This window comes from Cygnus atratus, chromosome 1, assembly GCF_013377495.2.
Source record: "Cygnus atratus isolate AKBS03 ecotype Queensland, Australia chromosome 1, CAtr_DNAZoo_HiC_assembly, whole genome shotgun sequence".
NCBI classification, from domain to species: Eukaryota; Metazoa; Chordata; class Aves; order Anseriformes; family Anatidae; genus Cygnus; species Cygnus atratus.
This window is the reverse complement of record NC_066362.1, coordinates 113,939,444-113,965,009: the sequence shown is the minus strand read 5'-3', so window position 1 is coordinate 113,965,009 and position 25,566 is coordinate 113,939,444. Positions and strand designations below refer to the sequence as shown.

At 40.6% G+C, this 25,566-nt stretch overlaps 3 protein-coding genes across 4 annotated transcripts in view; 2 read left to right on the top strand and 1 right to left on the bottom strand.

Annotated features, from left to right (window-relative positions):
• The window catches only part of BRWD1 (bromodomain and WD repeat domain containing 1), a 59,424-nt gene extending 50,134 nt beyond the window's left edge, over window positions 1-9,290 (top strand). For both annotated transcript variants that reach the window (XM_035545992.2, XM_035545991.2), the window contains exon 41: window positions 5,367-9,290. In XM_035545992.2, the coding sequence (XP_035401885.1) occupies window positions 5,367-6,511 (1,145 nt within the window). In that variant the 3' untranslated portion in view covers window positions 6,512-9,290. The remainder of the gene's footprint in view (window positions 1-5,366) is intronic.
• GET1 (guided entry of tail-anchored proteins factor 1) overlaps window positions 1-25,566 on the bottom strand; it is a 93,304-nt gene that overhangs the window by 67,122 nt on the left and 616 nt on the right. The window lies entirely within an intron of this gene.
• Window positions 9,486-16,494, top strand: PSMG1 (proteasome assembly chaperone 1). The gene is made up of 7 exons (XM_035545963.2): window positions 9,486-9,663; window positions 9,774-9,883; window positions 11,532-11,683; window positions 12,075-12,137; window positions 14,120-14,318; window positions 15,170-15,306; window positions 16,298-16,494. The coding sequence occupies exons 1-7, from the start codon at window positions 9,527-9,529 to the stop codon at window positions 16,370-16,372; spliced, it is 873 nt and encodes a 290-aa protein (XP_035401856.1). The 5' UTR covers window positions 9,486-9,526; the 3' UTR covers window positions 16,373-16,494.

Here is a 25,566-nt window from a genome sequence, read left to right as displayed (position 1 = left end):
ATACGTTTTTCTGTGTAAAAGTTGTCATTAAATCATGATTGTTGTTTTCATATTTAATCTGCACTTCCTTACCTATGTAGCAGTATATATTAAGTGATGCTAAAATACCTCTGTTGAAGTAGCGTTACTTTGTGTGTGTTGACAGATAAATTAAAGAAGCACTGGCTTTCAGGGTGTTGGCACAAAACTAAAGTCATATTCACAGCAACCTTCAGAATATTGCTATCGTATGTAGGTCAAGGCACCAGAAAATCTCAAAAGGAAAAGTTCATTCTCTTTCATCAGCCTGCTGCTTGTTTGGAGAATTTCAGTAATGAAAATCTGAGTTGTAGTTCTGTTACTTCACCCACAAACTCAAGATAGTAGTTCTTTATTTAGATTGTTGCCTTTTTCTGTTGACAAACTTCCGTGCGAAAGCAGATGTACAGACATTATTTTCATCTGAAGTACCTTTGTAATCTTTCAAAATAAAATTGATAGATGTTTTAATTATTTTTTTTTTTACTTCCATGGCATATACTGGAATTTCTAACTTAATTTGCCTTTTGGAATTTATTGTCAGTGATGCGTAGTCTCCTTTTCAAGGTAGAAATGTTTTGATGCTGTGATGGTAATGTTCTGATGCTTGTCTGGCTTTTCCCCCATTTAAGATTAGAAGTATTTGAGGTTTGGGTGGTGTTTTTTGGAGAGCGTGTGGATGGGGTTCTGTTACCAAATACAGGGGTGACTCTTCTGTTCCTTGCTTTCTCTAGTTTCATGGGTTTATAGATGTCTTTGCAATGTTGTAACTAACTGAAGCATACGACACTGTTCTAACTAGTTTTTTTAAACGTGCATCCTTACTTTGAGGTTGAAGAGATTTTTAATATGGCAAAGAGAGAAGGTATTTCTGTTCAAATACTTCATGTAGTGGAGATTTGTATTTTTTAAAAGTGGGTAGTCAGTAACATTTTCCATACCAAATTTGTCCAACACAGCATTTCTAAGGGGAAATCAGCACTGGTCAACTTACAAATCTTTCACTACACTTTTTTTTTTTTAATGTAAACGTTTCTCCATGAAATATGTAGAAACTGCCACACTGAGTAGCCAGTGTGTGAACTGCAGGGTTTGGTCTCTTTAGGTTGTCCTTTGAATGTAACGTGGGTGTCTTAACTGTTTTTATTGGAGTGGTTAAAGCTTGCTGAAAATGTGATTTATTTTTTTTTTCCTGCCAGCTTTTTAACAGTCTGCTTAAATTGTAGCTTCTCTTGTATTGTACCATTTACGGCTGGGGGTGTGATGTTATATTGTCTTCTAGCTATAACTTGGAGCAGAACTCCTCTTACTCACATTATTATTTTCTTAAACTTCCTCGATGATTTCCTCTTCCATCAGTTTTCAGGTTAGAGTGAATATCCTGTTCCTTTGGATGACGAATGCTTTCTTTCTACTTTGTCCTTTAGCTTCATTAGTAGTCAATGTTCATCTATTAGGTAAAACTACCAATCATAAAAACACATTCAGCATTATTTTCAGTCTGTAACTGGTGCCACTGTCAAGGATGTATTAGTAGTTAATGAGCTGCATCTGTTACATGATTATAATAAAATTACTAATGGCTTTTATAAGAATTAGCGCATAGATGACATACTTTTTACTTTAATAGTTTTGCATTTTTTTATAGAGCAGTCTTATTTTCTACAGAAATGTTTAACTTCTTTGCCGTGTCGAACCTTCCAAATGGTGAGGTGCACATGCAGTAGACTATTCTTTTGTCATTTTCAACAACATTTTTAAGGTGAAGCCCTTTTAAAACTCTTACATTAAATGAAGAGGCCCCATCTAAAGTTACAAAATTCTTATATGTAAGATAAATATGGGGCAAGAGCAAGTATCATTAAACTTCTACAAGGCAATGAAATACGTTCTTTAAATAAGGATGAAATACAGTGATGAATACTTGCATTGTTTGGGTCTCACTGTTAAGTAAGAATGGTTATTTGAGAAGAGGGCTCAGTGAACTGTTTGCTTAGGGGGGAAAAGAAAAAAAAACACACCATTGTTTCCAATATGTGCAGAATCAGGATGGTTAAAGACAAAGGGCTGAAGTGAAGACCTCTCATGTGAAAGAGGAACGTGTCATTGTCTGTACAAGCAACTTCTGGGCATTTACTTTACTTTGGGAGATGTTCCCTGTGTGGTGGTGTTGAACTGTTGTCCTTTGTGTGAACTGATACATAGACTTGGATATCTACACTAAACCACATTTATTTTCCATTTTTGTTTATCTCATCCTTATTTTGGGATACTACCACAGGTAGTCAAATAACTATTGTTATATTAGCAGATGCCCATTTTAATCCTCAACAGATAATAGGTACAACAGGCATGCTGCTAGCACAGCCTAGTTTACTGTGGTATGCCAAACTGGTGTGTGCATTCCTCTTTCTGGAGAGGCTGATAGTTGCTTGTAAATAAGAAGCTAAACCTGTTTGTACCTGTGAAAGTTATTCATTAGGTGCTGCTGGAGTACATGCATGCTTTTATTTAAATACTTACGTATGTATATAATACATTTATTTGAATATATGACTGTATATGACTCAAGGGATGGCTGGATATTTCTGTCCAGTGCTGCAGCCCACACTACCAGGTTTGGAGTCTGGTAGCACGAACACCAGCCTTCCTTGTCACAGTAGTAAACTTGATGGACAAGGCCTTCATATCTTGGTGCCTTTCTTGTAAATGCTCTCCCAGTTCATGTGATAAATGGAGTTTTTTATTTGATCCTCTCTCTTCCTGCCCATGCAATCTGTTTATGCCTTTGCAGCATGTAATTCCGGATATTTGTTTTTAAGTTTCATTAAGCTGATGCGAGCTTGTTTCTTTTAGTACTGTGGCGTGGGGGGATGTTGAAGTTATTCCAGAGCAGATTTTAATTCTAGTAAGAAGCTTTAATTTAAAAGAAAAAGAATGGGGAGGGGGAAGAGCTTTCCACTATTTTACTGCCAATTTGTGTACAAAGTATAGGTTTAATATTCTCGTAGGGTGTTGCAGAAAGGCTGGACTCCTCTCTTGAGTAGATTGCAATGCTGCTCTATCCTTTAGTCTTGCATTTGGTTTTATGAACGAGCTGCTGAAACTTTGAAAATATGCATAATCTGTTATGGTAAAGTTGTTTTGTTTTAAAAGAATGAACCTATAAACACCTCTCTATGTGGAAAAATGGCTAAAATCTTTGTGTGTGCAGTTTTTTTCTTTTAAAGCTGATTCTATTGGGATATTTCCAGATGATATCTAAGTTTTTAAACAGTCATTTCTTCAGGTGGCCAAAGGGGATTAAGTTTTGCTCAACCTTAATGCTGAATGCTGTCCTTTGCACCTTTCCGTATTGCCCTTCTAGAATGCGAGTGTGTCAAAGCAGTTAAAGGGGGATCTTAATCCTAAGGTTGGGTTATGCAATTTCATCCACACTTAATAACTGGTCAAAATGATCAGTTTGAACCAGTATCCTGTGTGCCACTAGTATGTTATGATATACTGTTACAAGTATTTACAATACTTTTCCTGTTTCAGGTATAACTTACCACATTAAATGTCTTGCATCTGCCTGTTCAGCCTTACCTCATATAATAACTGCTATGAGCAGCAGCCATTTGTCTATGTGATAGTATTGGAAGAAAGTGTATAATTTAAGTTTCAGCTCTTCACTTTCTTTTATGTGAATTAATTCAGCTTTTATGCAGTATTCGGCAGCGTGTTACATTTCGGCCATAAAATCACACAGTACAAATAATAGTAACATTCATGTGTAATTTCTGGAAGCTGTTAAAACAGGCAGTAAATGAATTAACTTTTGGAAATACCAAAAGAGGAATACTGTATGTGAGCAGTAAATAAGAGGATCGACCTTCACATAAAGACCAGGTTTGGCATCTGAATGGATTTTTAATATTGGCATTCAAGTTGGACGTATTGGATTTGTCCTATTACTTCTTTTTTAACTTAAATAATTTCCCAGTCTCTTAGAATACATCTTCATTGCATGTATCCTTGACAGAATTTAGGGAAAATGTTGCCCTATCCTAGCTTGACAGGTGATATATTGGGGAACAAAAAGACCAAATGCCTCACCAGTGCTAAACACAGTAAGCTGGCCAGGAGCAAGGAACTGAACCTTGCTCAGGTTTGTCTCGGGCTGGTGTTCCAGTGCCTGAGGAGCTGTCATTCTCAAAAGATGTTGGGCCGCTAGTTCCAACAGCTGAACAGCATTAGCAAGACGAGCTTTTTTCATCTGCCGTGAAATTAGAGCATTCCCTTTAAAACCTCCTCTTCCCTAAACATTTGCTTGAAAAAATGTTTAGTTGCCTACCTTTCTGCAAAGGAATACACAGGAGCTGCTTTGATTTTTCCCTCTGTTTGCAGAGTACAGGTAGAGAATCATGAAAAGCAATGAGACCGAGCTAGAACAAAATTGGCTGTTCGTTCTGTTATCAGGAAATAATGTAATGTAGATGATTTTGTGGTGCCCATGTTTACCCATCTTGGTGAAAAAATCAGTAATGGCTCCAGAGAAATAGGAGATAGACATCAATTTTGAGGAAAGTGAACTTTGCAAAAGACACTTCTACCAAAACAGCAATTTTAAAAAAAATCAAATCTATGCAAATCTATTTTAAGAATTTCTGGTGTTAATTTTTGGCAGTATCTTATCAACAATTCTGTTTTCATTAGAATGCAAAATGTCTAAAGCATTTATTTTGGTAGCATCATTCATGGTATTTACTGATCGAATATCTGTTTTAAAGCCCAGCTTAAGAAGCAAGTGCTGTATTAAAAGTAAAAATACTGATTGGAAGATTCCCTGTTAGAAACAATCTTGCAGTTTCAGTCTCTAAGGAACTGAACGGTTTAAGTGCTTTCTCTGTATGTGAAAGCACTTAAAATTGTGAAATCTATCCAGGGCTTGTATCTGCATGAAACAAGCTCTTTTTTGAACAGAGAGTCTAAAAAGTGTAATAATTCATTTTAAAAAGTAATTTTGGTATGAAAATTACAGCTTTAATGATGGAAGTATTAGTAGTGTGAAAGCAGGTGTTTGCTAAGCTAGGTAATTTGTAAGCTAATTTCTAGAGGGATGCTAAAGAATGTTAATTTACAACCCTTTCATCATCTCAAAGCAAAAGGCTAATCCTGAGAGTTAAAAATATGCTCGGGACTCGGTGGCTGTATTTTTAATAAAGGCTTAAGGTAAATTGCACGTAACAGTTGAAATCAAAAAATGCTTTTGTGTATTTCATTAAACATGGGAGTGTTTGTGCTTAATGAACTAGCTGTTGCAGGAATGTAAGTTATTAAAAGGCATTTTTAAATCTTTTTTGTAGAATCAACGTCTGAGAAGACTGGACAAAGTGGAAAAGTGCTCAGGAGCCGGACATGTATCATTAACTACAAGAAACATACAAAGCTGTCTAATGTGATGGAGAAAAAAAATCCACGAAGGTGTGCCACTTTGGCGGCTAATAAGATAAAGATAATGAGTGATACAAAGGAAGAGTTATCAAGCTCAGAAAGTGTTTACACAGTGAAAAAGAACAGAAGGCAGCTTCATGGCGGTGTATCTGCAGCATCCAGGAAGAAACTGATCAGCAGCTCGGAGGTAGATGTTAGCTTAATGTCTGAAAATGAGAAAGAACAGTGTTCTGGCAGAAAAAAGCTTTCTTGCCCTGAATCATCTGCTCCTAAGAGAAAATATATTAGTGAGTCTGAAAACGAAAAAACAGAATCTGAGGTGGAGGTAGAAGTGACTCAGAAGCAGAATGATGGTAACAACAAGCAGACACACAGAACTGTCCGTGCTGCAGCTCTTAAAAACACGTGCCACTCTTCAGGGGAGGATTCCACAAACCACAAGGTAGAAAACGGGAGAAACTGGAGAACTTCTGGTCAGTCAACTTCAGCTCACAACCATCATATGAGCAACTCTGAGGAGGAGGTGGATTCTGCGTTAGGTAAACGTGAAACTAAAAATATGAGACAAGTACCAAAAAGAAAGTCTAGAGCTCGCTTCAAAAGATCAAAATTATCAGATGACTTAAAAGAAACACCAGAATCTGAAATGGGGGGGAAGAAAGATGAAAAAAGCTCAGTATCGGAGAACATGGAAACACCTGAGACTGCAGGAAGCTCAAAAGCCAGTTTCAATTGTTCTTCTGATTCAGACTCTGGAACTGATAACAGTATCTACAGTGATGCCACAGAAACAAAAAAGAGAAAAAGAAAAACAGACGTCATTAGAAAAGAAACTTCCAATTTGTCTAAGCCTTCCAGAAGACCCCAGCGAAGGAAACGTTGGAAACCTAATCAAGAAAATGACTCTGAAGATTTGGATTACACCAAATATAGAAGAGCTAATCGGCGTTCTAAGATAAGAACTCGAAATAGGGGTAGACGGACTGTGAGATACGACGATTGTGACGATGACGACGACGATGACAGAGGTTTAGGTGACGTAGTTTGTGAAACGTAACCTTAAGAGGAAAAGCCAGCCCACTTTTTTTTTTTATTATGGTAATAGCACTAGAACTCACGACGGATGCTGGCTCTTCCTTGTCCTACATTTCAGGGAATATATTTATATTTTTCTATGAAAAAGTTATGAATGTGATTAGATCATGACTTTCTTCTTTTCATATTTTGACTTGCACTTGCCTGCCCATGTAGCAGCATTTAGCACAGATGCCAAAATGTGCCTCATTATAGGGGCAATTTTTTTGTCTTTACTGGTATTTTATTACATATAACAAGAGTTTAAAAAAAACAAAGTTAAAACACTGCGCAACAGGTTAATAGCAGTATGTTGAGTATTATTGTTATGGGTGCTGCAATGGAATACTACCTAGGTCATACAACATTCAAGAACAGATTTCAAACATCTCTAATGCTGTATGAAATCATATACAATATTAACAGGCTTATAAATAATAATGTACACTATAAAAATCCGGTGGATGCTAGTGTTGCATCAAAAGCATAATGAGCAGTCACTAAGGTAACAACATTACAGCTTGTATTAGTACAGATGCTAAATGTTCTGTACATTCGTAATTGAAAACATACGACTAGAACCAGTTACCAGTGAAAAATTTGCCAATTAAAAAGGCATATTGGTGCTGGTGAAGAGAGTTTATGCTGACAGGTAGTACTATCATTAATGTGACTTCTATCCTGTAAACTAAACTTAAGAATATGAAATGCAGGTGAACTCTTGGGCCTAAGGGTTTTTGTGTGTTTTCTTTATAAAATAGAAAAACCAACAAAACACTTGTTCTGTTTTTTTTATGCGTGAAAAGTTTGAGGTGCAGGATTCTTACATTCCAGACCTTTTTGCTATATCTCTGTTCTTCCATATTTAAACTTCTAAGTGCTTTAACGTTAGATTTTTGCGTTGATTAAACATATCAGTTTGGACTGTTGCAGTATATCTACCGATTTTTGAAATGCTTGAGGTGGCTCCTGTTGTCAAGAAATAATTGTTGCATAGGAGATCAGAGAAAATTTCTCCAGGGAAAAAATGTATAAATTCTTGGTTGGTCTGTGTATCAAACGAGAATGTGTAGCACCTCTAAATTCTTCCCTTGCTTTTTCCTGGAGCTGTGCTGGCTGAAGCCACCAGGTCACTGCCTTCAATCCAACATGAGGTGCTTGGCAATCTCAGCTCCTGTCCCACTCTGCTATAGGTTTTCCTGCCTCTCCTCTGCTGGTTCAGTTTCTCACACAGCTGATGTATGCAATTCCTGATCTCCTTGTTCAATAGGGGATACGGTAGTGTTAGATCTGTCCTAGCTCAGCTCATTTTAACTGAACTAGCAAGCTTGTGAGTTAGTTTTCTAGCAGATTAGACAGGTGATAGTATCTGGAAGGGCTTTGGGGGGAAAAAAAATGTTAGTGCAGCTTTATAATCAGACTTATTAACAAGTGCTTATGCAAATGGCAGTGAAGTAATGGAAAAAGGAGGACCAAGTGCTGTCTACCAGCAGTTATTGAGAACCACGTCTCCAGCAGTCGTGCTGACATTGTGCCAAAAGGTGCATTGACCATCACAGCATTTTGGATCTAGAATGTCATCTCGGTATAGAGAAGTACTATTTTTTTTCCTTAAAACTTCTGTATGAAGTCCAAGATTAACCTAGTTTATGTCATTCTTGCCCCAGGAATTTTCTTTATTTAGTGCATAGTCTTTAATATAATAGCAGAATTTTGTACATTCAATGTACATGTTTATTTGAAATCTTTAAGTTGGTTTATAAAATATGAACACAGTTGTGTTTAGTGATGAAACCTGACTCTTCAAAGTGGCTTTGTGTGTTTTATCTCTTATCAGTATCTCTGTTAAAAAGAACAAGTCAACTGGTATTTTTGTGTTATCCATAAATTGAGTACTTTGTTTAGCAGCTGCTTATGAGTAATGTTCTATGAAATATAACTTCCAATATAGGGGTAAAAACTGGTATAAGAGCTTTTATAAGTGATCATCACAAGTTTTATTAAGTTCAAACAGCTAAAATTGGGCTGCTAGGTTTGTATTTATAATTCAGCCTTAGATTTAAAAAGAAGTTTTTCTTTCTTGCCATTCAGATGCTGTATTCTCTGTCATACTGCACTCATGCACTGTATGTTCGTGATGATCCCAGACCGCTGAGAGCAGATTCTGGCCTCTGTATTCCTCTGTCCGAGAGGAAATTACTAGCTTAGGGGTCGTAACACTTTCTTTTGTAAGCAAAGCAAATACTGTTTTGTATTTCTTGTTTTTATACCCAGATTGCGGAGCCAGGAGGAGGGGAGACAATTAAACGGTAAAGGGATTTTTGTTGCTCTTTCACCCCCTATGAGTTTGGATGTATTTATTTATTTATTTGTGAATGGGGCACGGTTACTCTGAGAACTGGGTCTCCTGAGTCTTGCAGAGAGCCCCCCTTGCCCTCTTCCTGGTGACCGCAATCATTCAACACTATTTATTTGGTCTAGCTGTACTCAGGGAAGTAAAGTGATTTAAGTAGACCTGGAAAAAAAAAAAGTAGTATCTTTATTTAAAGCTGCTTAATGTGTGATGCCGGTTTTCTGTGTTTTGGGTGTTTTTTGTTTTGTTTTGTTTTGTTGCTTTTTAAAGCAGGACCTGACTAGGCTAACAGCACCAACAGCGGGCAATACCAAAAGCGCAGGCCAAAAGCGTTAGGCGAAAATCACTCTTAGTCCCGAAGACTTGCGCTGTACATGTAGACGCGGACCAAAGTAAAGCTATACATCTCAACCCTAACCTCACTGTATTATTTGCGAACGCTTGGCACCTCCACTCCCCCCCCCCCCCTCCTTGGTAACGGGCTGAGGGGGGTGTGCGGGTGGGGGGGTGGCGGCTGAGGGGGGTAACGGCCCTAACGGCGGTAACGGCCCTAACGGCCGCCCGCTCGGTGGCGCTGAGGGGAGCCCTGCGGGAGCGGCGCGCATGCGCGGGGCGGTGAGAGGGAGAGGCTGGGGGCGGGAGGCCATGGCGACGTTCTTCGGGGAGGTGGTGGCGGCGCCGTCCCGGGCCGGCGTGGACGACGACGAGGAGGAGGCGGCGGGGGAGGCCCTGGAGGAGACGCCCGAGGACCGGGAGATCCGCAGGAGGGTGGAGGAGAAGAGGTAGCGGTGAGGGGAGGCGGGGGGGGGGGTGGGGGGGGGGGGGGGGGGGAGGGAGGGGTCCGCGGCGGCGGTGTCCGGGCTGCTGCAGGGCCCCTCCGGCTGTGTCGCAGGGAGGTGGCCGTGCGCTGGGCGCTGCCCGCGGGAGAAGCCGCGCCGGGAGCCGCCCCGGAGCCCCTGCCCTGCTCCAGGTTCGTCGTCGCCGTGGGACACAACGCCGCAGGTAGGCGGTGCGCGCCGGGAAGCCGGCCGGTCGGTCCTCACGGGGTGGCGTGTGGTGTGAGCTTCACAAAGCGAGGAGTTGGGGAAGGTGTTTCTCTGCGTGCTGCGGCCCTCACGGGTGTCCAGCCCGTCGTTTAGGAAGCACAGGTTTAACCTCGAGGCTGCTGAGCTGTCCAGAGAAAGCCGGAGTTAGGCTGTGCCTATAAAGCACGGTTCTTGTTCCAGCAGCTTACGTGGAAAAACAATCTCTTCTTAGTAAAGAGGGAGAAAGCAGAGATTGTTTTCTCTCTGGACCTTAATGGGGACAGTGCCCCTTTTCTTTCAACTGATCTGTGTTTGGTAAGCTCTTCTGGATAGTTTGTTTATTTGGAAAAGTTTCCTTCCAGTGATGACAGGTTGCTCAGTGCAGTCTGGTGTTTACAAGTTAGGTGACTATCAACATTATAAAACTGCATGTCAGTAAGCCGTAACATTTCTGTCCATACTTCAAAATACACGTGAGATGGCCTGGAGTTACATGAACTTGCCTTCATCCCTGCTGTCCTCAGATCGCTTAGAACTGACTAGACCAAATATTTTGGTTAGCGTTCTTAGAATTGCAAATGTTCTTTCACTCACCACTTTCTTTTAAAGTTCTTGGATGTGCATTAACTCTTCCTACGTGAGTATGAGAATATCTCTGAGGTGTTATCGTCTGAATTTTGGAAATTTTCCATGTCCTCCTGTAAAGTCCATTTCATTTTTTTTAACATCCTTGGCAAAGTCTAGCTTAAATGTTAATACTTCTGACTTTAGTTCTTCCTCACCTTCTTTCTTTACTAATGAACAATGATCGTTTTGCACATCTTTTTTTCTTCATCAGTCCTTTTTTTACCTTTTAATTCTACGATTGTTCATAATGTCCTGTTTGAGGTGGCTATTTACTCATTAGGTCCAGAGTCTTAAGGTAACCTCTCCCTTCCCCCTTCCTCCCCACACCACGGTCTTGAGCTTCTGAGTAGCTCTTTCCCTGTAGATATAAAGAAAGTTTTTTATAGTTTTCTTTTTAAGTTTTCAATACATTTTATCGTTCAAATTTTTCCTTTAAAAATAGTTAAAGATATATTTTAGACCTGTCATATGTTTAACAGGAACTAATTTGACTTATGATCTTTTGATTTAGTATCTCTTTTGTCACTAAGCCTTGGGTACTCATGTGTCTGCTTCCTAGAGACAACCTAATAGTTCTGCCTTGCTGGCTCAGTGTTTGTTTTGTCTGAGAAATCTGGTAAATATCAAAAAAGTATTAGAGTAGCATTTAATAATATTTAGTAATATTTAGTACTTAACAATTAATAGCATTAAATATTTAGTAGCATTTGTTCTTACTGTATGCTAACAGAATCAAAGTTGATTGTAGCAATGCAGTTCCTAGTAGTACATGTTTTTTGATGTTAGGGCTCTCTGCCTATATCTAGAACTGCTCTTTATCTTTAAAGTCTTGATACAATGAGATTGCTCATGTTCTTGATCTTTGCTAGATGTGGTCAATAAATACGCTATTATTACATTTTAATTTGAGGAGGTTGTAAAGAAATACTCTAGTTCAGCTACTTACTTGTAGAACAGAGATTTTTATTCTTTATAAATTAACATAATTTATTTTGCAGCTTTCCTGTCGTCTTTTATTCTGGATCCTACGTGTTGGGAAGTAGTTGGAGCTGTGAAACTGTGGAATGAATGGTGTCGAACATCCAATACAACAAATGTCCTCCCAACAGATTCTTTCTGCCTGTTCTATCGATTAATATCAGATCCAACAGTAAGTGACTTATGCGTGAATTCTTCTGTATTTTAGCTTTCTGAAAAAGAGAGCAGCCTCCTTGCAACCCCCACCCTGCCAGGAGCAAACTGAGCACAAAGGATTATGGTGCTGTATTTGGATTAAACTCACAGAAGGTTTGAAGGGTTGTTACAGTTGCTGAAATCACCTGAAGTTCTGTCCTAGGAAGTTCAGTACAAAGATGATGCATTGCACGGCTGAATGTTCTAACACCAGTTATGAATGAAAAGGTCATGTTGAAATAAAGATGAAGAAGCCCAAGAATATTTAACAAGTTGTTGGCTGCAGTCGTACCACCTTTATATGCGATCATGAGCTGTTGTGTTCTTTAAACCATTTGCTCACACAACCTTTTTTTTTTTCCCTTCAGGTTTTGTTGTGTCAGTGTAGTTGCTACGTTGCTGAGGATCAACAGTTCCAGTGGCTTGAAAAGGTATGATTGTCAAAACAATTTATAGAGCAATGAAATCTTAGGACTGGGGGGTCTTTAAGTTACTGCATTTGCTTCTTTTCTCTCTACTCTTCTAAACACAACAGTATTGAAAGTAACTTTCTACTGTGGCTTTCTTTCTTGAGTACTCAATAAATGAACAAATCTGTTTGCAAATCCTTTGATTTAATTTTTTAGTGCTGCCAGTTATATCTGCAGTAACTCACTGTGCAGTTACATCTTTTGGAGAGTTCCAATTTTGTTCCTTTTCTGTTTTCCGATCTCTTTCCATGGCTTGTTTCAACTGTATTGCAGCTGTGGGAGAATGCTTCCCTAAAAAATAACAACCTAATATGTACAGTTCCAAGATAAACATGTTGTGAAACTCGTGGCAGAAAGTGTCCTTACTAATGGGTGTGATCTGTTTCATTCACAAGGTGGAACTCTAAAGGAAGCTGCCTCCAAAGCAGTACTTATCCCATTCTTTTCATATATTGTTTGCTACGTGGGCTGTCCCACGTACACAAATTCAAGTACATGAATGCTGCTGGTTGTTCAGATCGCCCCAGATAACACCACATTGATTTTAATAACATAAAACCAGGGGGAATTTTCTGGCTGTTGATTTTCTGTGTGAATTTGGGTCACATCTTAGCCTCAGGCAAGAAGGACTTATTTTGTATTGCTGCTTGTTTGCTAACCTGCCTTCCTTTGAATCTGTACTGATCCGATGAGTAAGCATTTTGATTCGAAAGCCATTACATCATGCCGAAGTTGTGCAGGTCTGTGGTGTGAGATCAGAGCAGCGTGTCTGCCAAGGCCTCAGCCCAAGCTAAGCGATGCCTGCTTTGTCCAGCCTGCCAGCTGGGGCAGCTGGCACCAGAGAAGGATTACCTTGGGAGCAGGGTAGAGCTGTAGGAGGCTGTCGCTGTGAGGCAGCCAGAGAGATTATGGGAGGGCAAAGAGGATGAAAAGCTGGGGTAACTTCGTTGAGTGATTTAGAGATTTCAGGCCGAGGTTTGTGGAAAACGAGCTTTTTGTCATTCCGTGGCTCACTGAAAAGTTTAATTCACTTTTGGGAGTTAGTGGTTGACTTCAAAGTTTAGAAACCTTAGGACCTTAAACGTTTTTGTTTTGCTATATTCCCCTTCATTTAAATTGGTATAAGAAAAGAAAGATTATTGTGGCTTCATTGTCTTCTCCGCTGCTGTTTTTTGCAGCTGTTTGCACGTGTGTTATTACAAGCATAGGTGGTTTTGAACAGAAGAATTACGCAGTTTTTACCGAGCCAGTGTTGCTGTGTATTTTTAGAACTTATGGTTATTGTTAGTTTTAAACGTACAGCTGAAGTGTTGTGCTTTAGCTTTCAGCGTGAGTTACAGACCTGTTCTGTATGCTGTGTAAATTCTCATTAACTGTGCATCCTCACAGTCTCCATGAATCAGATCTTTTCATTCCTGTGCTTTCTCAGTAAGCGATCACAGACGAAGTAAGAACGCAGAAAGTGAAGTTTTGCAGAAGTGTGTACTAGCTGGTGTTTCCAACAAAATAAACCATTGTGGTTTAATCTGGCAGACAGCAAAACGCTATACAGCCATTTCCTCACACCCCTTATTCTTCTGCAGCAGGATGGAGGAGAAAGTTGAAAAGTGCAAGAACTCGTGGCTTGAGATAAGGTCGATTTAATGGGAAGGGGGGGGGGAAGAGAAACAGGAAAAAAAATACAAAAACACTATACAAAGCACGTGGTACACAACAGAGTTGCTCACCACCAGCCAACCAATGCCCAGCCTGTCTCTGAGCAGCGGCAGCCCTTCTGCCAACTCCCCTTGGTTTCATTGCTGAGCACGATCCTGGAGAGGAGAGTGTCTGGAGCAGAAGGCAGCTGTTTGCTACCTGAACTGAAAATGAAATTCGTCTTTGTGTTTTTACACAGTTACTGTGAGCAGATAAATTTGGCTGATGTATTAACATTTTTTTTTCAGGTTTTTGGCCATATACGAAAGGAAGGCTTGCAAGTAACCATTCTTTCAACGTGTCCTGTAGCTGACTATAAAACTCAGGAATCCACTTTAACACTTCCATCTCCATTTCTGAAAGCCTTAAAGACGAAAGAATTCAAAGAGCAGGTCTGCTGCCCACTGCTGGAACAACCAAACATAGTGCGAGATCTTCCTGCTGCTGGTATTTTGCAATCTCACTTATTGTGCTGCTGGTAGCAATATATAAATTTTTTTGAAGAGCATCCCATTGCAATTAGAATTTTTAGTTAATTATATGAAGTGTCTAGCAAGTTATCTTTTTGAAAGTTAATTCTTAACTATTCAACATCTTTTGTTGCCTCATAAAATAAGGACAGATCTAAAAAACACATGCAATTCCTTTTACCACTTATGTGCATGACATCAGTACTAGGAAATTATTCAGTATAACTATGCGAAGTGTACTGTATATTGTTCTTTGGAGTATCTTAGTTTCTTGTGAAATAAACATGTTCCAGTAAGTTATTTCCCTCTGGGAGTGTCCAATTTGAGGCTTATAAACTCCTTTCTCCTTTTTAAAGTTAAAATAGGTTCCTCAATGCTACTGATTGACCTCATGAAAAAGTTAAATTTAGTTCTATTATGTACTCATTATGGAGTACCAAAGTAATGGAAGCATCACGAGGAAAAAATTTGCATTGCAAGAGCTAAAAGCAGATGATTTTTCTAGAAAAAGAAAATTTATCTCATTTGCATTTTGATTTTGTTTTAACAGAAACTCATATTACTTTTGTTTACTAATAATATGTGATTTCCAGTGAAGGTATTTACCAGAAAGAAAGATGAACTGCATTTTACTGCTTTTTGTTAGTTTATTTTCTTGTGTAACTGGGGAATGAGGGATGGCTTCCCTAGCAGTCAGGATCCTGAGTAGGTGATTTATAAATTTCCATGCTTTTAAAGTTCTGGCAAGATCAAATGTGATTTTATACTTAGAAGTAAGGCTTCTTCGCTGCTGGATGTAATACGCATTTTCTTTTCACTTGTATTTAGTTCTGAGTTACTGTCAAGTATGGCAGATTCCTGCAGTATTGTATCAGTGTTACACTGATGTCATCAAACTGGACACGGTTACAATTGAGGCGTTCAAGCCTCTGCTTTCTTCTGAGACCCTGAAGAATTTAGTCAAGGTAAGATCCCATATTGTAAAATTAATGGGAGATTTGGTCTGTCTTGTTCAGTCTGTCATTTCTTGTATTTGGCTGGTGATGTGACCCACCAGTAAAGAGTTGAGTGTGTGTACTGTGCAGAAAGGTACAGGCTTTACTGACAGAATTCCTTAATGTAGGAAGTGATTTCTGGAATAGTACTCGCTGCAACTTTTCAGGCTCTTGCAGTGGTATTGGTGTATCAAGGAGTAATTTCTTGTGATTATTCAAGCTACAGCTTCCTTTGGAAGTGTCTAAAATGTCTCAGTATATGTATCTTTTTGACATTCTACATGCATATGGAAGATAGATACAGAGCGAAAACGGAACTAACTGCCTTTTGTGATGCACGAAAGCTGCTTAAGAAATTTTTAACCTACAGCTTTTTACTAGACTTACAAGACTGAATCTATAAAGATGATTTTGCAGTTTTACACTAACCAAACAGCTCTGAAATTGTGGCATTCTGCCTACTAAAGCAAATGTCTTGCTGCTTTCTGAAGTGTTTTTAATTGAAGTATAGTTGATTCAAAATCTATTCCTCAGTTTTGCCACTTGGTCTTCTATTTCAGTGACAGAAGAGGTTTATAGGTACTGAAGTACTTCGGCTTTAAGTGCAGGAATTGGAGTTATAGGTCTGCTAAATAAGCCTACCAGGCTAGTGTGTAGTTTAAGCTTTGGAGGAAAACAACGGAAATGTGGGCCCTCCACTATACGAGAGAGAGGGAACGCAAATTGAGGAATCCCATTGCATTGTTAAATTACAAATTCCTTTGGAGCCTTTTAGCAGTTTTCTGGATACCTTCATTCAGAAGACATGAGCTTTGCTTACAGTTAACACGTTAACCAAACTGTTATTCGTGGTATTGAAAATTGGAATGGGTGATAGTGGGGGCTTGGTTTTTTTTTGTTTGGTTTGCTTTTGTCGTTAACAGTAACGTAGCTAATGCTGATCATCTCTTCCTTTTCCTAGGATGTATCTGAAAGCACAAAGAGTTTGAAGAAGTTGCTGACAACCAATGAAAATCACAATAATATCTATATCTAAAGAGGACGCTTACAACACAGACTGCACTTTTTTAAACTCCTGTTTCTTCTGCAGAGGACATTTTGGAATTGTAGTTTTTCCTTAAAAGTGGAATAAATTCTGCTCAATTTTTACTTCTGAATTCATTTTTGGTACTTTCTGATTCATCAGTACAAACGTATATTTCTTCTGCAGGGGATGGGAGACTTTCTTCAGGAGCAATTTTATGTAGGAAAGATATCTGGTATATAAAAAGCAATCTTTTTCCCTTCCTGAAGGAATTGTCTTATCTAAATGTATCCCCTATGTACAAAAGAGGAAATGCAGTTAAGGTATTCTGTCTGTATCTAACGAGGACACCTATTTTTTTTTACTTCAGTTTGAAACAAGTTTTTTTTAATATCCTCTTTAAAGATTTGTCTGTGGTGAAGCAAATATTCTCTGCATCTTTCTACACGTATATTGTGTGTATATATATAAAAGATATATATATATGTACATGTGCATATACAGACTTTATATATAGTGATACAAAATACAGTAAGTAAAGTATGGTAAATACCTTTTAAAGACTTGCTAGTGGACAACAAGCTTGCTTTACAGATGAGGAGAAGAGACGGGAACACAGAGCTCTTTTGACCTGTGTGGAAGGGTTGTGACTTGGATTCACTGAGTAAATCACCACTGCAGTTTAGGAGGATGACACTGCCTACAAGTCTGGCAGGAAGAGGTGCGTGCCTGCATTCAGCTGCTGCTGTTCCTGTTTGCAGTATCTCGCCGCAGGCTCACCTTTGTTGGCAGTTTCAGCTTCAGACCTTGAGCTGGAGCCGTAGAGGTGCAGGAGCAGGCAATCCCTTGTGCCAGACCTCTGACAGAGACAGGAACTTCTGGTGAAACTGGGTGGTGGGCTCGCAAACTGCTTCATCTGGATTCACCAGGGCGAACTTTAAAATTTTTAATTTCATCTTTTGACTTTAATAATTTTAGTTGCTGTCAATAGTAGGAAGTGTACAAAGTCTTCTATGCTGAATGTGTGATTTTCAGAGGAAAGTAGAAGTTCAAATTCTAAAGTGTTCCAAAAGCCCTGAAAGTTCCTGACGATTTCAACAGTGTATTTAAGATGTTTATTAGGATTGGCATGTATTTCTGACTTGTGAAAATGCTATTTAACTCAACATTTTATTTAAGTATGTGGTGCTTAAGAAAATATTTCTGTTGCTACCAGGTGCGTCACTGGCGTAGTCACTGAACAGAGGTCTTCAAATTGCACATAGCCTGTCCTTTTGGGCAATACGGGTAGCAGCTTCAGAGTTCTCTGCTTCATTTAACTTTGACTTACACTGGATGTCCAGTGGAAATTTTGGAACGGAGCATGTTCTCTTCGTGGAGCTGTCATCCCTTCTGGTTTGAAAATGGTCAGCTTAGTCAATGTCCTCTGAAGCTGAAGTCAATGTCCACTAGTCGATGTACACCTGAATGTCCACTCCTGGCTTCAGCAGGCCCACTATGAATTGTTTTTTTTTTTCTTGAAACTTTTAACTGCACACTGTATCAGTTTCCACTGTAGTAGGATATTCTTGTTATGGATATAAAGATTATTACTTACAACATGATTTCGACTTCAGTTAATATAACTAGTTAATGAAGAAACTGTTGCTTTAAATGGTACTGTACTTTCAAATAAGCTCTTGAAGCATGAAGTGGAGGACATGGTTCCTGCTGTTCTCTCCATTTCTGCACAGCGTTTTAATTAAAATCTGTTTGTACACATAATATAAGTTGAGAATTCTGTTGCTGTGAAAGAGTTGCATGTTGGATGAGCTGTTTTCTTGCATACTGAACGTGTTTGATTAAAAATAAAGTACAGAACAAAAAAAATCTTTAATAAAAATATGCAGGCTCTTATAGAACTGTAAATATATTTTTATGCAATTTGCAATGTTTAAAAATGTTATCCTTTGAAGTAGAATACAGTTATTACTACTGGGGCTTATGCTGAGATGTGAGAACACTCTTGAACATCTTGAATAAAAGTGGCAAACAAAACTCTAGCAGTTTGACAATTAAAAGACTGAAAGGTTTGTATACTTTGAAGCTAGAATAATTACACTTTTGGAGCATTCTGCCCAAGGCTATGATCACTCTCCATAGGTGGGAATGTTTACCTGGGATGTGATGCTTTTTCTGTTAAGATACCTTTTGGCTAGTGGTTTCACTCTGCATCCGGGTATGTTTCTGTGAATGACCTTGCAGGTGAGGTCAAGCTTTGTGCAGGGGTAGTTCTCTCTGGTGTGAATCTGTTGGTCTGGGCACGTGCACACCAGATGGTAAGTCACACTCTCTCCCTTAGAATCATAGAACAATTGGAGTTGGAATTGGCCATTAAAGACCACCTGGTTCCAGCCCCCTGCCGTGGGCAGGGACACCTCCCACCAGAGCAGGTTGCCCAAAGCCCCATCCAGCCTGGCCTTGAGCACCTCCAGGGCTGCAATTAATCCCAGTGTCCACATAGACAACAAAGACACTAAGTAATAGTGGTCCCTTATCTGTGCGGACTGGATTGCACTGTGAATTTGAAACCTTTTCTGGTACATGATAAGTAGTATAGGGCAATGCAAGAAGATATTTTGATTTAAAAATTCTATTTTTTTCCATATGTATGAAGTAGCTCAGCTTTTCCCCCTTAAGTCACCTAGAAGCATCAGAGCTAGTGATTCAAGTGTCTCCTAAGGTGTGAGTAATGACTAAAGTTTTTCTCATATTTGAATATGTTTTCTGGTAAAATAAGAGCCTGCAATAAGTTTTTGATGTTTATAACAGGTACTGGCTTTTGTAATATATGCAAGAATGTATGAACATTAAACTCTTTTATCAAATGTTGCTGATGGCTTCAGAAGCTTTGGGGGAAGAAGTGTCTTGTGGATTCTTGCCTGCAAGTCTGAAATGTGACTGCTGAAGACTTGTTTCCTTAGGGCATTGAGCTAAATGCAAGTGATCAAATCAGATAGGGCAAACTGTTAGACTGGAAGAGTTTTCTTTTTCCACTTTTCACATCATCTAAGCCACTTGCTGACAATATTTTTTCAGGTAAACATCAACCTCTCTTCTGCTGATGAATGTTGTCTTCCAAGCAAAGGTCACAGCCTTTTCTCAAGTCTGGTCTGCTTTATCACGCTGCAAATACGTTTGGTAGACAGAAATGTTCTTTATTTCCTCGAAGGCTCTCTCTGACACAAAGGTGATGTGCCTGACTTAATTCATGATTCTTGGAGCTGCAGGGATATTTAGTGAGGCTCCTTGCTCTTGGCGGTAACTCCTTGGTGTCTGTGCAGTTCAGAGAACAGATGGAGAGTACAGGACTGTACACACACACTAAGAATGTAGTCTTCAATACAAGAAATCTGGATTTTATTCAAATATATTATGAAACCTCCATATTTGAAAGCCCGAAGTAGCAATACAGCTATTAATCTGCTTTCATTTTCCTTTTTTTTTTTTTTTTTTTTGTGATGTACAATGCAGTGGCTCTCCAGTAATAAAATGCCTGCAGTCTTTTGGAAGTGCAGCATGAAAAAATTGTGCTCTCCTTGACCTTTTCTCTATCTCATTATTCCTTTTTCATTTGACATAGTGTACAAGTTCTCCTTCATGTGGCTCATCAGTAGAAATGAGCCCAAGCCTTTAGTGGCACTAAGGCAGTGCTCTTGGTGCTTACCTTCTGAGGGCTGCTTTCAGTGCCTGCCTGTCTCCTGTCCTTTAACATGCTCCTGAACCTTGTTGGGGGTAGTGGAGGAGGCAAAATACAGAAAAATTCTGGAAGGTTGCCTGTGCAAACTCTTGTTCAGCCCCGATCACAGAATCATTTAGGTTGGAAGAGACCTCCAAAATCACCTAGTCCAACCTCTGACCTAACACTAACAAGTCCCCAATAAACCATATCACACATGCGTCCCAATGCCCAAAGACATTTGTGTCTTTAATTACAAAGTTAAGCACTTTTTCCCTGCATAAACCTGCTCTACCAAAGGGCGATGCTCAACTAAAACACTGTGGGGGTCCTCCCCTCCTGGCTTCATTTTTTCTCCATGTTGGAGCGAGTGATAACTGAGGCAAGTGAGTACTCTAAAGGTCCAATGTCAAAGATGGGCAAGGCTGAAGGAGGAGGAATTTGTTTCTTCTTCCACTTCAGGCAAGTTTCCCACGTAATGCTGGGCGAGCCTCGTGAATGGTGCCTGGCATGCGGCTGGTGTCTGCCTCTCTTGAGGGTGGCCAAGCAGAGCTACCTGGGACCTGGTTTGACAGCGTCCTGAGCACTCGCAAGATGAGCTGTGGGAATAAATCTGGATCAGGATGCTGAAAGTAGAAACAGAATTATTGTAGTGAAACTTGGAAATGGTTGAAACATTGCAGGTAATGAAAACAATTTAAAAAGAAAACACAAACATTTTGTACAACCTTAGGTGTTCTTTTTTTTTTTTTCTTTAAGAATTGTAGACTAAAATCTTTGCTAGCAGTAATGGGCACTCTTGCCTAGCTCAGAGCTTTGAGGTCAGATTTTCTTACTTTACAGGAAACAGAGATGCTGTTGATAAATAGCCTAGAATAGTTTATGATCAAAATGGCTTGAATTTCATACAATAAATACTGTGGGAAGCAATTAACCAGCCAGGATAAAAACATAAAACACTGCTTTCACTTTTTAGCAGGGTGTCCTGAGATGTCTTCAGTGAGGGGAGAAAACCATAGACCCCCAAACAGTGTGTATGTGCAAAGAAAATTAAAGATTGAATGGCAGGCTATAGTTTCTTTTGCTTTACTTTTTTTTTTTTTAAAAACTTTCAAATAATGGTATAATAAAACGCTTAAAATATTCTTTATATGGGAGGTTATATACTTGCTTGTATAATTGCTTTAAAGCAGCAAATGTTTTGTAAGAATGGTGGTATACCTTCAAAGGGCAGCTTCTAAACATAGGCATTTCCTGAAAAAAACTTGGGTTCTTCCCCTCTGATAGAGGATTACAGAATGCTTTCATATGCTAAATGCTCTATATTTCTTGTGTTTGGGATTGATATTTGGATTCTTCTGTTAGGTCTGATTCAGACTCGTATCCTTTTTTCATGATCTACCGAAAAACATATATATTTTTTCCACCAGCTCTTTGAAGCCATCTACTGCTTTGTAGAGAATTAACAGTCAGGGGAATGAAGGCAAAAGTGTCACCACCACTATGGGCAGCAGTGTCACAACCGAACAGATGAGTGGTGAGTGCACGGCCTTGCTTAAACATCTGTGGGTAGAAGAGCTGCAGTTGTGTGAGAGCAGAGGCAGCCAGTATGGAAAAGGAAGGTGATGGCACAGCTGAAAAAAACTTCATGCTGATCATCCTATAAAACTGGGGTTTGGGGCAGCTTCTGAGAAATAGAAAGGAGCAGGGGGCAAGGAGTGTTGGCTGTTCCCTGCTGGCCCTGGGTAACTCAGACAGGTCACAGAGAAGGCCTATGTGCTGCTCAGCTTAATTCCCTTCCAATTTGGATTGAAAACAAGCACAGAGAGCAAGCGTGAAGTACTGTGCCAGGCTATTTACATCCTTAAACCCTGGAGAGCCCCCACAATGAACCCTGCGGATACCGTCAGCAGCAAGCAGTTCTTTTGTGCAGTACAATGCTGGTACTCTTTCACCTGAAGTGGGAATTGAGAGCCCCCCCTTGGAGCTCCATCAGTTTGGTAATTTTTGCAGAGTGGCAGGAAACAAGCACGTTTGAGGTGTTCTTGCAGTGCCACATGTGAAGAGATGCTCTGCAATAGTGGATACAAAAAAAAAGGTGATTCAGCAACTTCCCTTATGGTTTGTACTTTATCCACTTCACTGTGAGGTGCGTGAGGGTGCATGTGAGAACATGTACTGAAAAGGACTATCGAATTTTAGTAGATTTTAACAAAATCATTCAATCTCTGGGTTTTTAATATGTAGACTTACACTTATGGGTTACTGTAAGCACATTTTCTATCTTTGTGAACATGGACTTCTGCTCCTATGACTCTTGTTGCAGAGGTCTTAGGAATGAAGAAAATTAAGCATGAATCCCTATGGCTCCCAGCTGACACCCTGCCTGGCACGTAAAGAAACTTTGGGTGGTGCGGGTTTGTCTGGGATAATTGACATTGAAGACTTTGTTGGTTATAACTGCAAATGCTCTGTTTTGTGTCCTCCTGGACAATAGTCCTATTGTTTGCTTTTTTGGAGCATGCTGATGTGGAGGTGACTACAAGGTCAGAAATGAAAACTGCAGGCTAGTTAGTTCTGTGGCACTCATTTGCGGCAACACTGCTTTCAAAGGCTCATGTAAATTTTAGTTTTTCATTAACCTTTTCAATTAGCTGAATACTTGCATTTAAAAGAAAAAAAAGTTGAGGAGAAGTCAGTGCTGGAAATCAGATTTTGTACGGGTTTATTTCTGAGTTTTTTGGCTCAGTTCTGATTCGGCCTCAGCCATGCCTGATGTTATTCACCGTCAGGCAGTAAGAGTCTGGTCCTTGATGTGGTTACCTAAATATATTCAGAGTATAACACCTGCTTGTGGTGGTTTTACTCGGGTGGGCGGCCGAGCTCCACCACAACTTCTCTCACTCCCCCTCCTCTAAGAGGAAGGGGGAGAAAATATGATGAAAAGGGCTCAAGGGTTGAGATAAGGACAGGGAGATTGCGCAGTAATTATCGTGATGGGCAAAACAGACTCAGCATAGGGAGACAGTAAGATTTATTGCTTATTACTAACAAGCTAGAGAAGTGAGAAACAAAGGAAAGAAACCAAAAGCACCTCCCCCCCCATCCACCCTCTCCTACCTCCTCCCCCAGAGCAGCACAGGGGAACAGGGAATGAGGGCTGGGGTCAGTCCCTGACATTTCATCTCCGCTGCTCTTTCATGGTCACTCTGCCCCTGCTCCACGCGGGGTCCCTCCCACGGGATGCCGTCCTTCCCGAACTGAGCCTGCGGGGGCTGCCCACAGGCAGCAGCTCTTCAAGAACTGCTCCCACACGGCTCCGTACCACGGGGTCCATCCATCCCCCAGGAGCAAACTGCTCCAGCACGGGTCCCCCACGGGCGGCAGCTCCCCCCAGACCCCTGCTCCTGCGTGGGCTCCTCTCCACGGGCTGCAGCTCCGGCCTGGGGCCTGCTCCTGCGGGGGCTCTCCATGGGCCGCAGCCTCCTCCAGGCCACATCCACCTGCTCCATGTGGGCTCCTCCACGGGCTGCGGCGTGGAGATCTGCTCCATGTGGGACCCATGGGCTGCAGGGGGACAGCCTGCTCCACCAGGGGCCTCTCCACAGGCTGCAGGGGACTTAGGCTCTGGCGCCTGGGGCACCTCTCCACCTCCTTCTTCACTGACCTTGGCGCCTGCAAGGCTGTTCCTCACTGCTTTCACTCTCCCAGCTGCTGTGTGGCGCAGCGTTTTTTTTTTTCCCCTGTCTTAAATCTGCTCTCACAGAGGTGCAAACAACATTGCATATTGGCTCAGCTCTGGCCAGCAGCGGGGCCCTTACCTAACGTGGAACAGCTTCTAGATTCTTCTAACAGAAGCCACCCCTGCAGCCCCCTGCTACCAAAGCCTTGCCACATAAACCCACTACACTGCTGGAAAACAAAACCTCTTGTTTGAATGGAAGGGCTCATGGCAGGGGTGCTCAGAGCACATGAGCACCGAGCACCATCCCAGCTCTTCCTCCTGGTCACACATCCTGCCTTCAAAGGGATCACCTGGAGGCACAAAGACACCTGCCTGCTCCTAGGAAATAAAACAGGAGATGTTCTGGCTGAGGTCTCAGACGCGGGCAGCTCAGTCGGTGCTGTGGGTAATGGCATGTGCTGCTGCACCATGGGGCAGAGGGCATCTTCTCCTGGCAGCAGAACAGCCAGTGCTTCCCCCAAAGAAGGTGCAAAAGTTCCTGTGCTAAAAATTTTCTGTGGTCTTCAGAGCAGCCCAGTAAAACCACAGGCTGCAGAAGTGGGTTTCACGTTGCGTGTGCCGGTGTGAATCACGTACTTCCTCACAGATGGGACCCAAACTCTCCAGCGATGTCCCCAGAGCTCTGTGCTGTGTCTCAGCAGCAGGCAAGAAGCTCCTCTTCATCCACTGGGAAGCAGCTCACTTGTAATGGAAACAAATACCAAGTCTTGCTCCATAAGAGTAAGTAGGATGCTAGAACATCACATTTATTTAGTTTTCAGTCCTTTATAGTGCTTTGTGAACAGGATCAAAAGCGTTTTTTTTGGCTGTGGTGTTTTCATCCTGCGTTACCCTTGCTGCGTGCACCTCAAGTCGAACCCTAAAATTCAGGTCAGTTGGTAAAGGTCTTGACTTAATCGGCAGGGGCCAGAGAAAGCAATGCTCACCAAAACAGTCAGTTGCCTGAGAGGAAAGCCTTCTGCCTTAGCTCCCTGTGTCACCTCTGCCTGGGGCTACAGCCCAGGGCTCCTGCAGAGCAGCCCGCGGCCCAAGCCGGGACACTACGACATCCCAAAAGAGGCCTTTCATGTCGGAACAGCAGCAAGCCAGCCTTGCCTTTTCTAGTGCTGACATGTGGCTTCCAGGCTTCAGGATCCAATGCGTGTTATGAAAATTAATGCGTGGAGAATTTAAACCATATTTTAATAATTTGGCCACCTGTACAATATCCTAATAATCTTAAAATAGAGGACTTGAGATCCTCTGTATAATTATTTGCAGCAGATGTTAAATCTTTGGTGTATTCTACACATTTACACACTGGGGGATTGATATTAAACATTGCCCTTACAAAAATAACCCAAAACATATTTATTTCAAAGAATTAGAATGGTTCCTAGCAGGAAGTGGGTGCAGGAAGCTTTGCCCATTGTTGTGGTTTGTTTTAAAGGTGTGTTCAAAATGAGGAGAAAAAAGTTTCAGTCATTACTGCAGTTGGACAAAATTATTTGAGTGTATAAAAGATAAAAAGTGGTTGTTTTTTTTTTTTTTTGTGTGTGTATATAAATATATTGTTCCAGCAGCATTCTCAGCTGCTATTTTCTGGCCCAGGTTTTATTATTATTATTATTATTATTATTACACTTAAACTTTTTGACCTTAAAGACGTAATTATGGGGCAATAAATCTTAAGTGTTGAGCCCATTCTCTGATGATTGAAAAATTACTTGTTTGGTCAGAGCTTGAGAGCCAGAAATGAAAAAG

Coding starts and splice junctions, on each gene's coding strand:
- PSMG1 (XM_035545963.2), top strand. CDS start 9,527: ATGGCGACGTTCTTCGGGGAGGTGGTGGCGGCGCCGTCCCGGGCCGGC. Junction 12,138..14,119: donor AGTTCCAGTGGCTTGAAAAG/GTATGATTGTCA, acceptor TTTTTTTTTCAG/GTTTTTGGCCATATACGAAA. Junction 15,307..16,297: donor CCCTGAAGAATTTAGTCAAG/GTAAGATCCCAT, acceptor TCCTTTTCCTAG/GATGTATCTGAAAGCACAAA.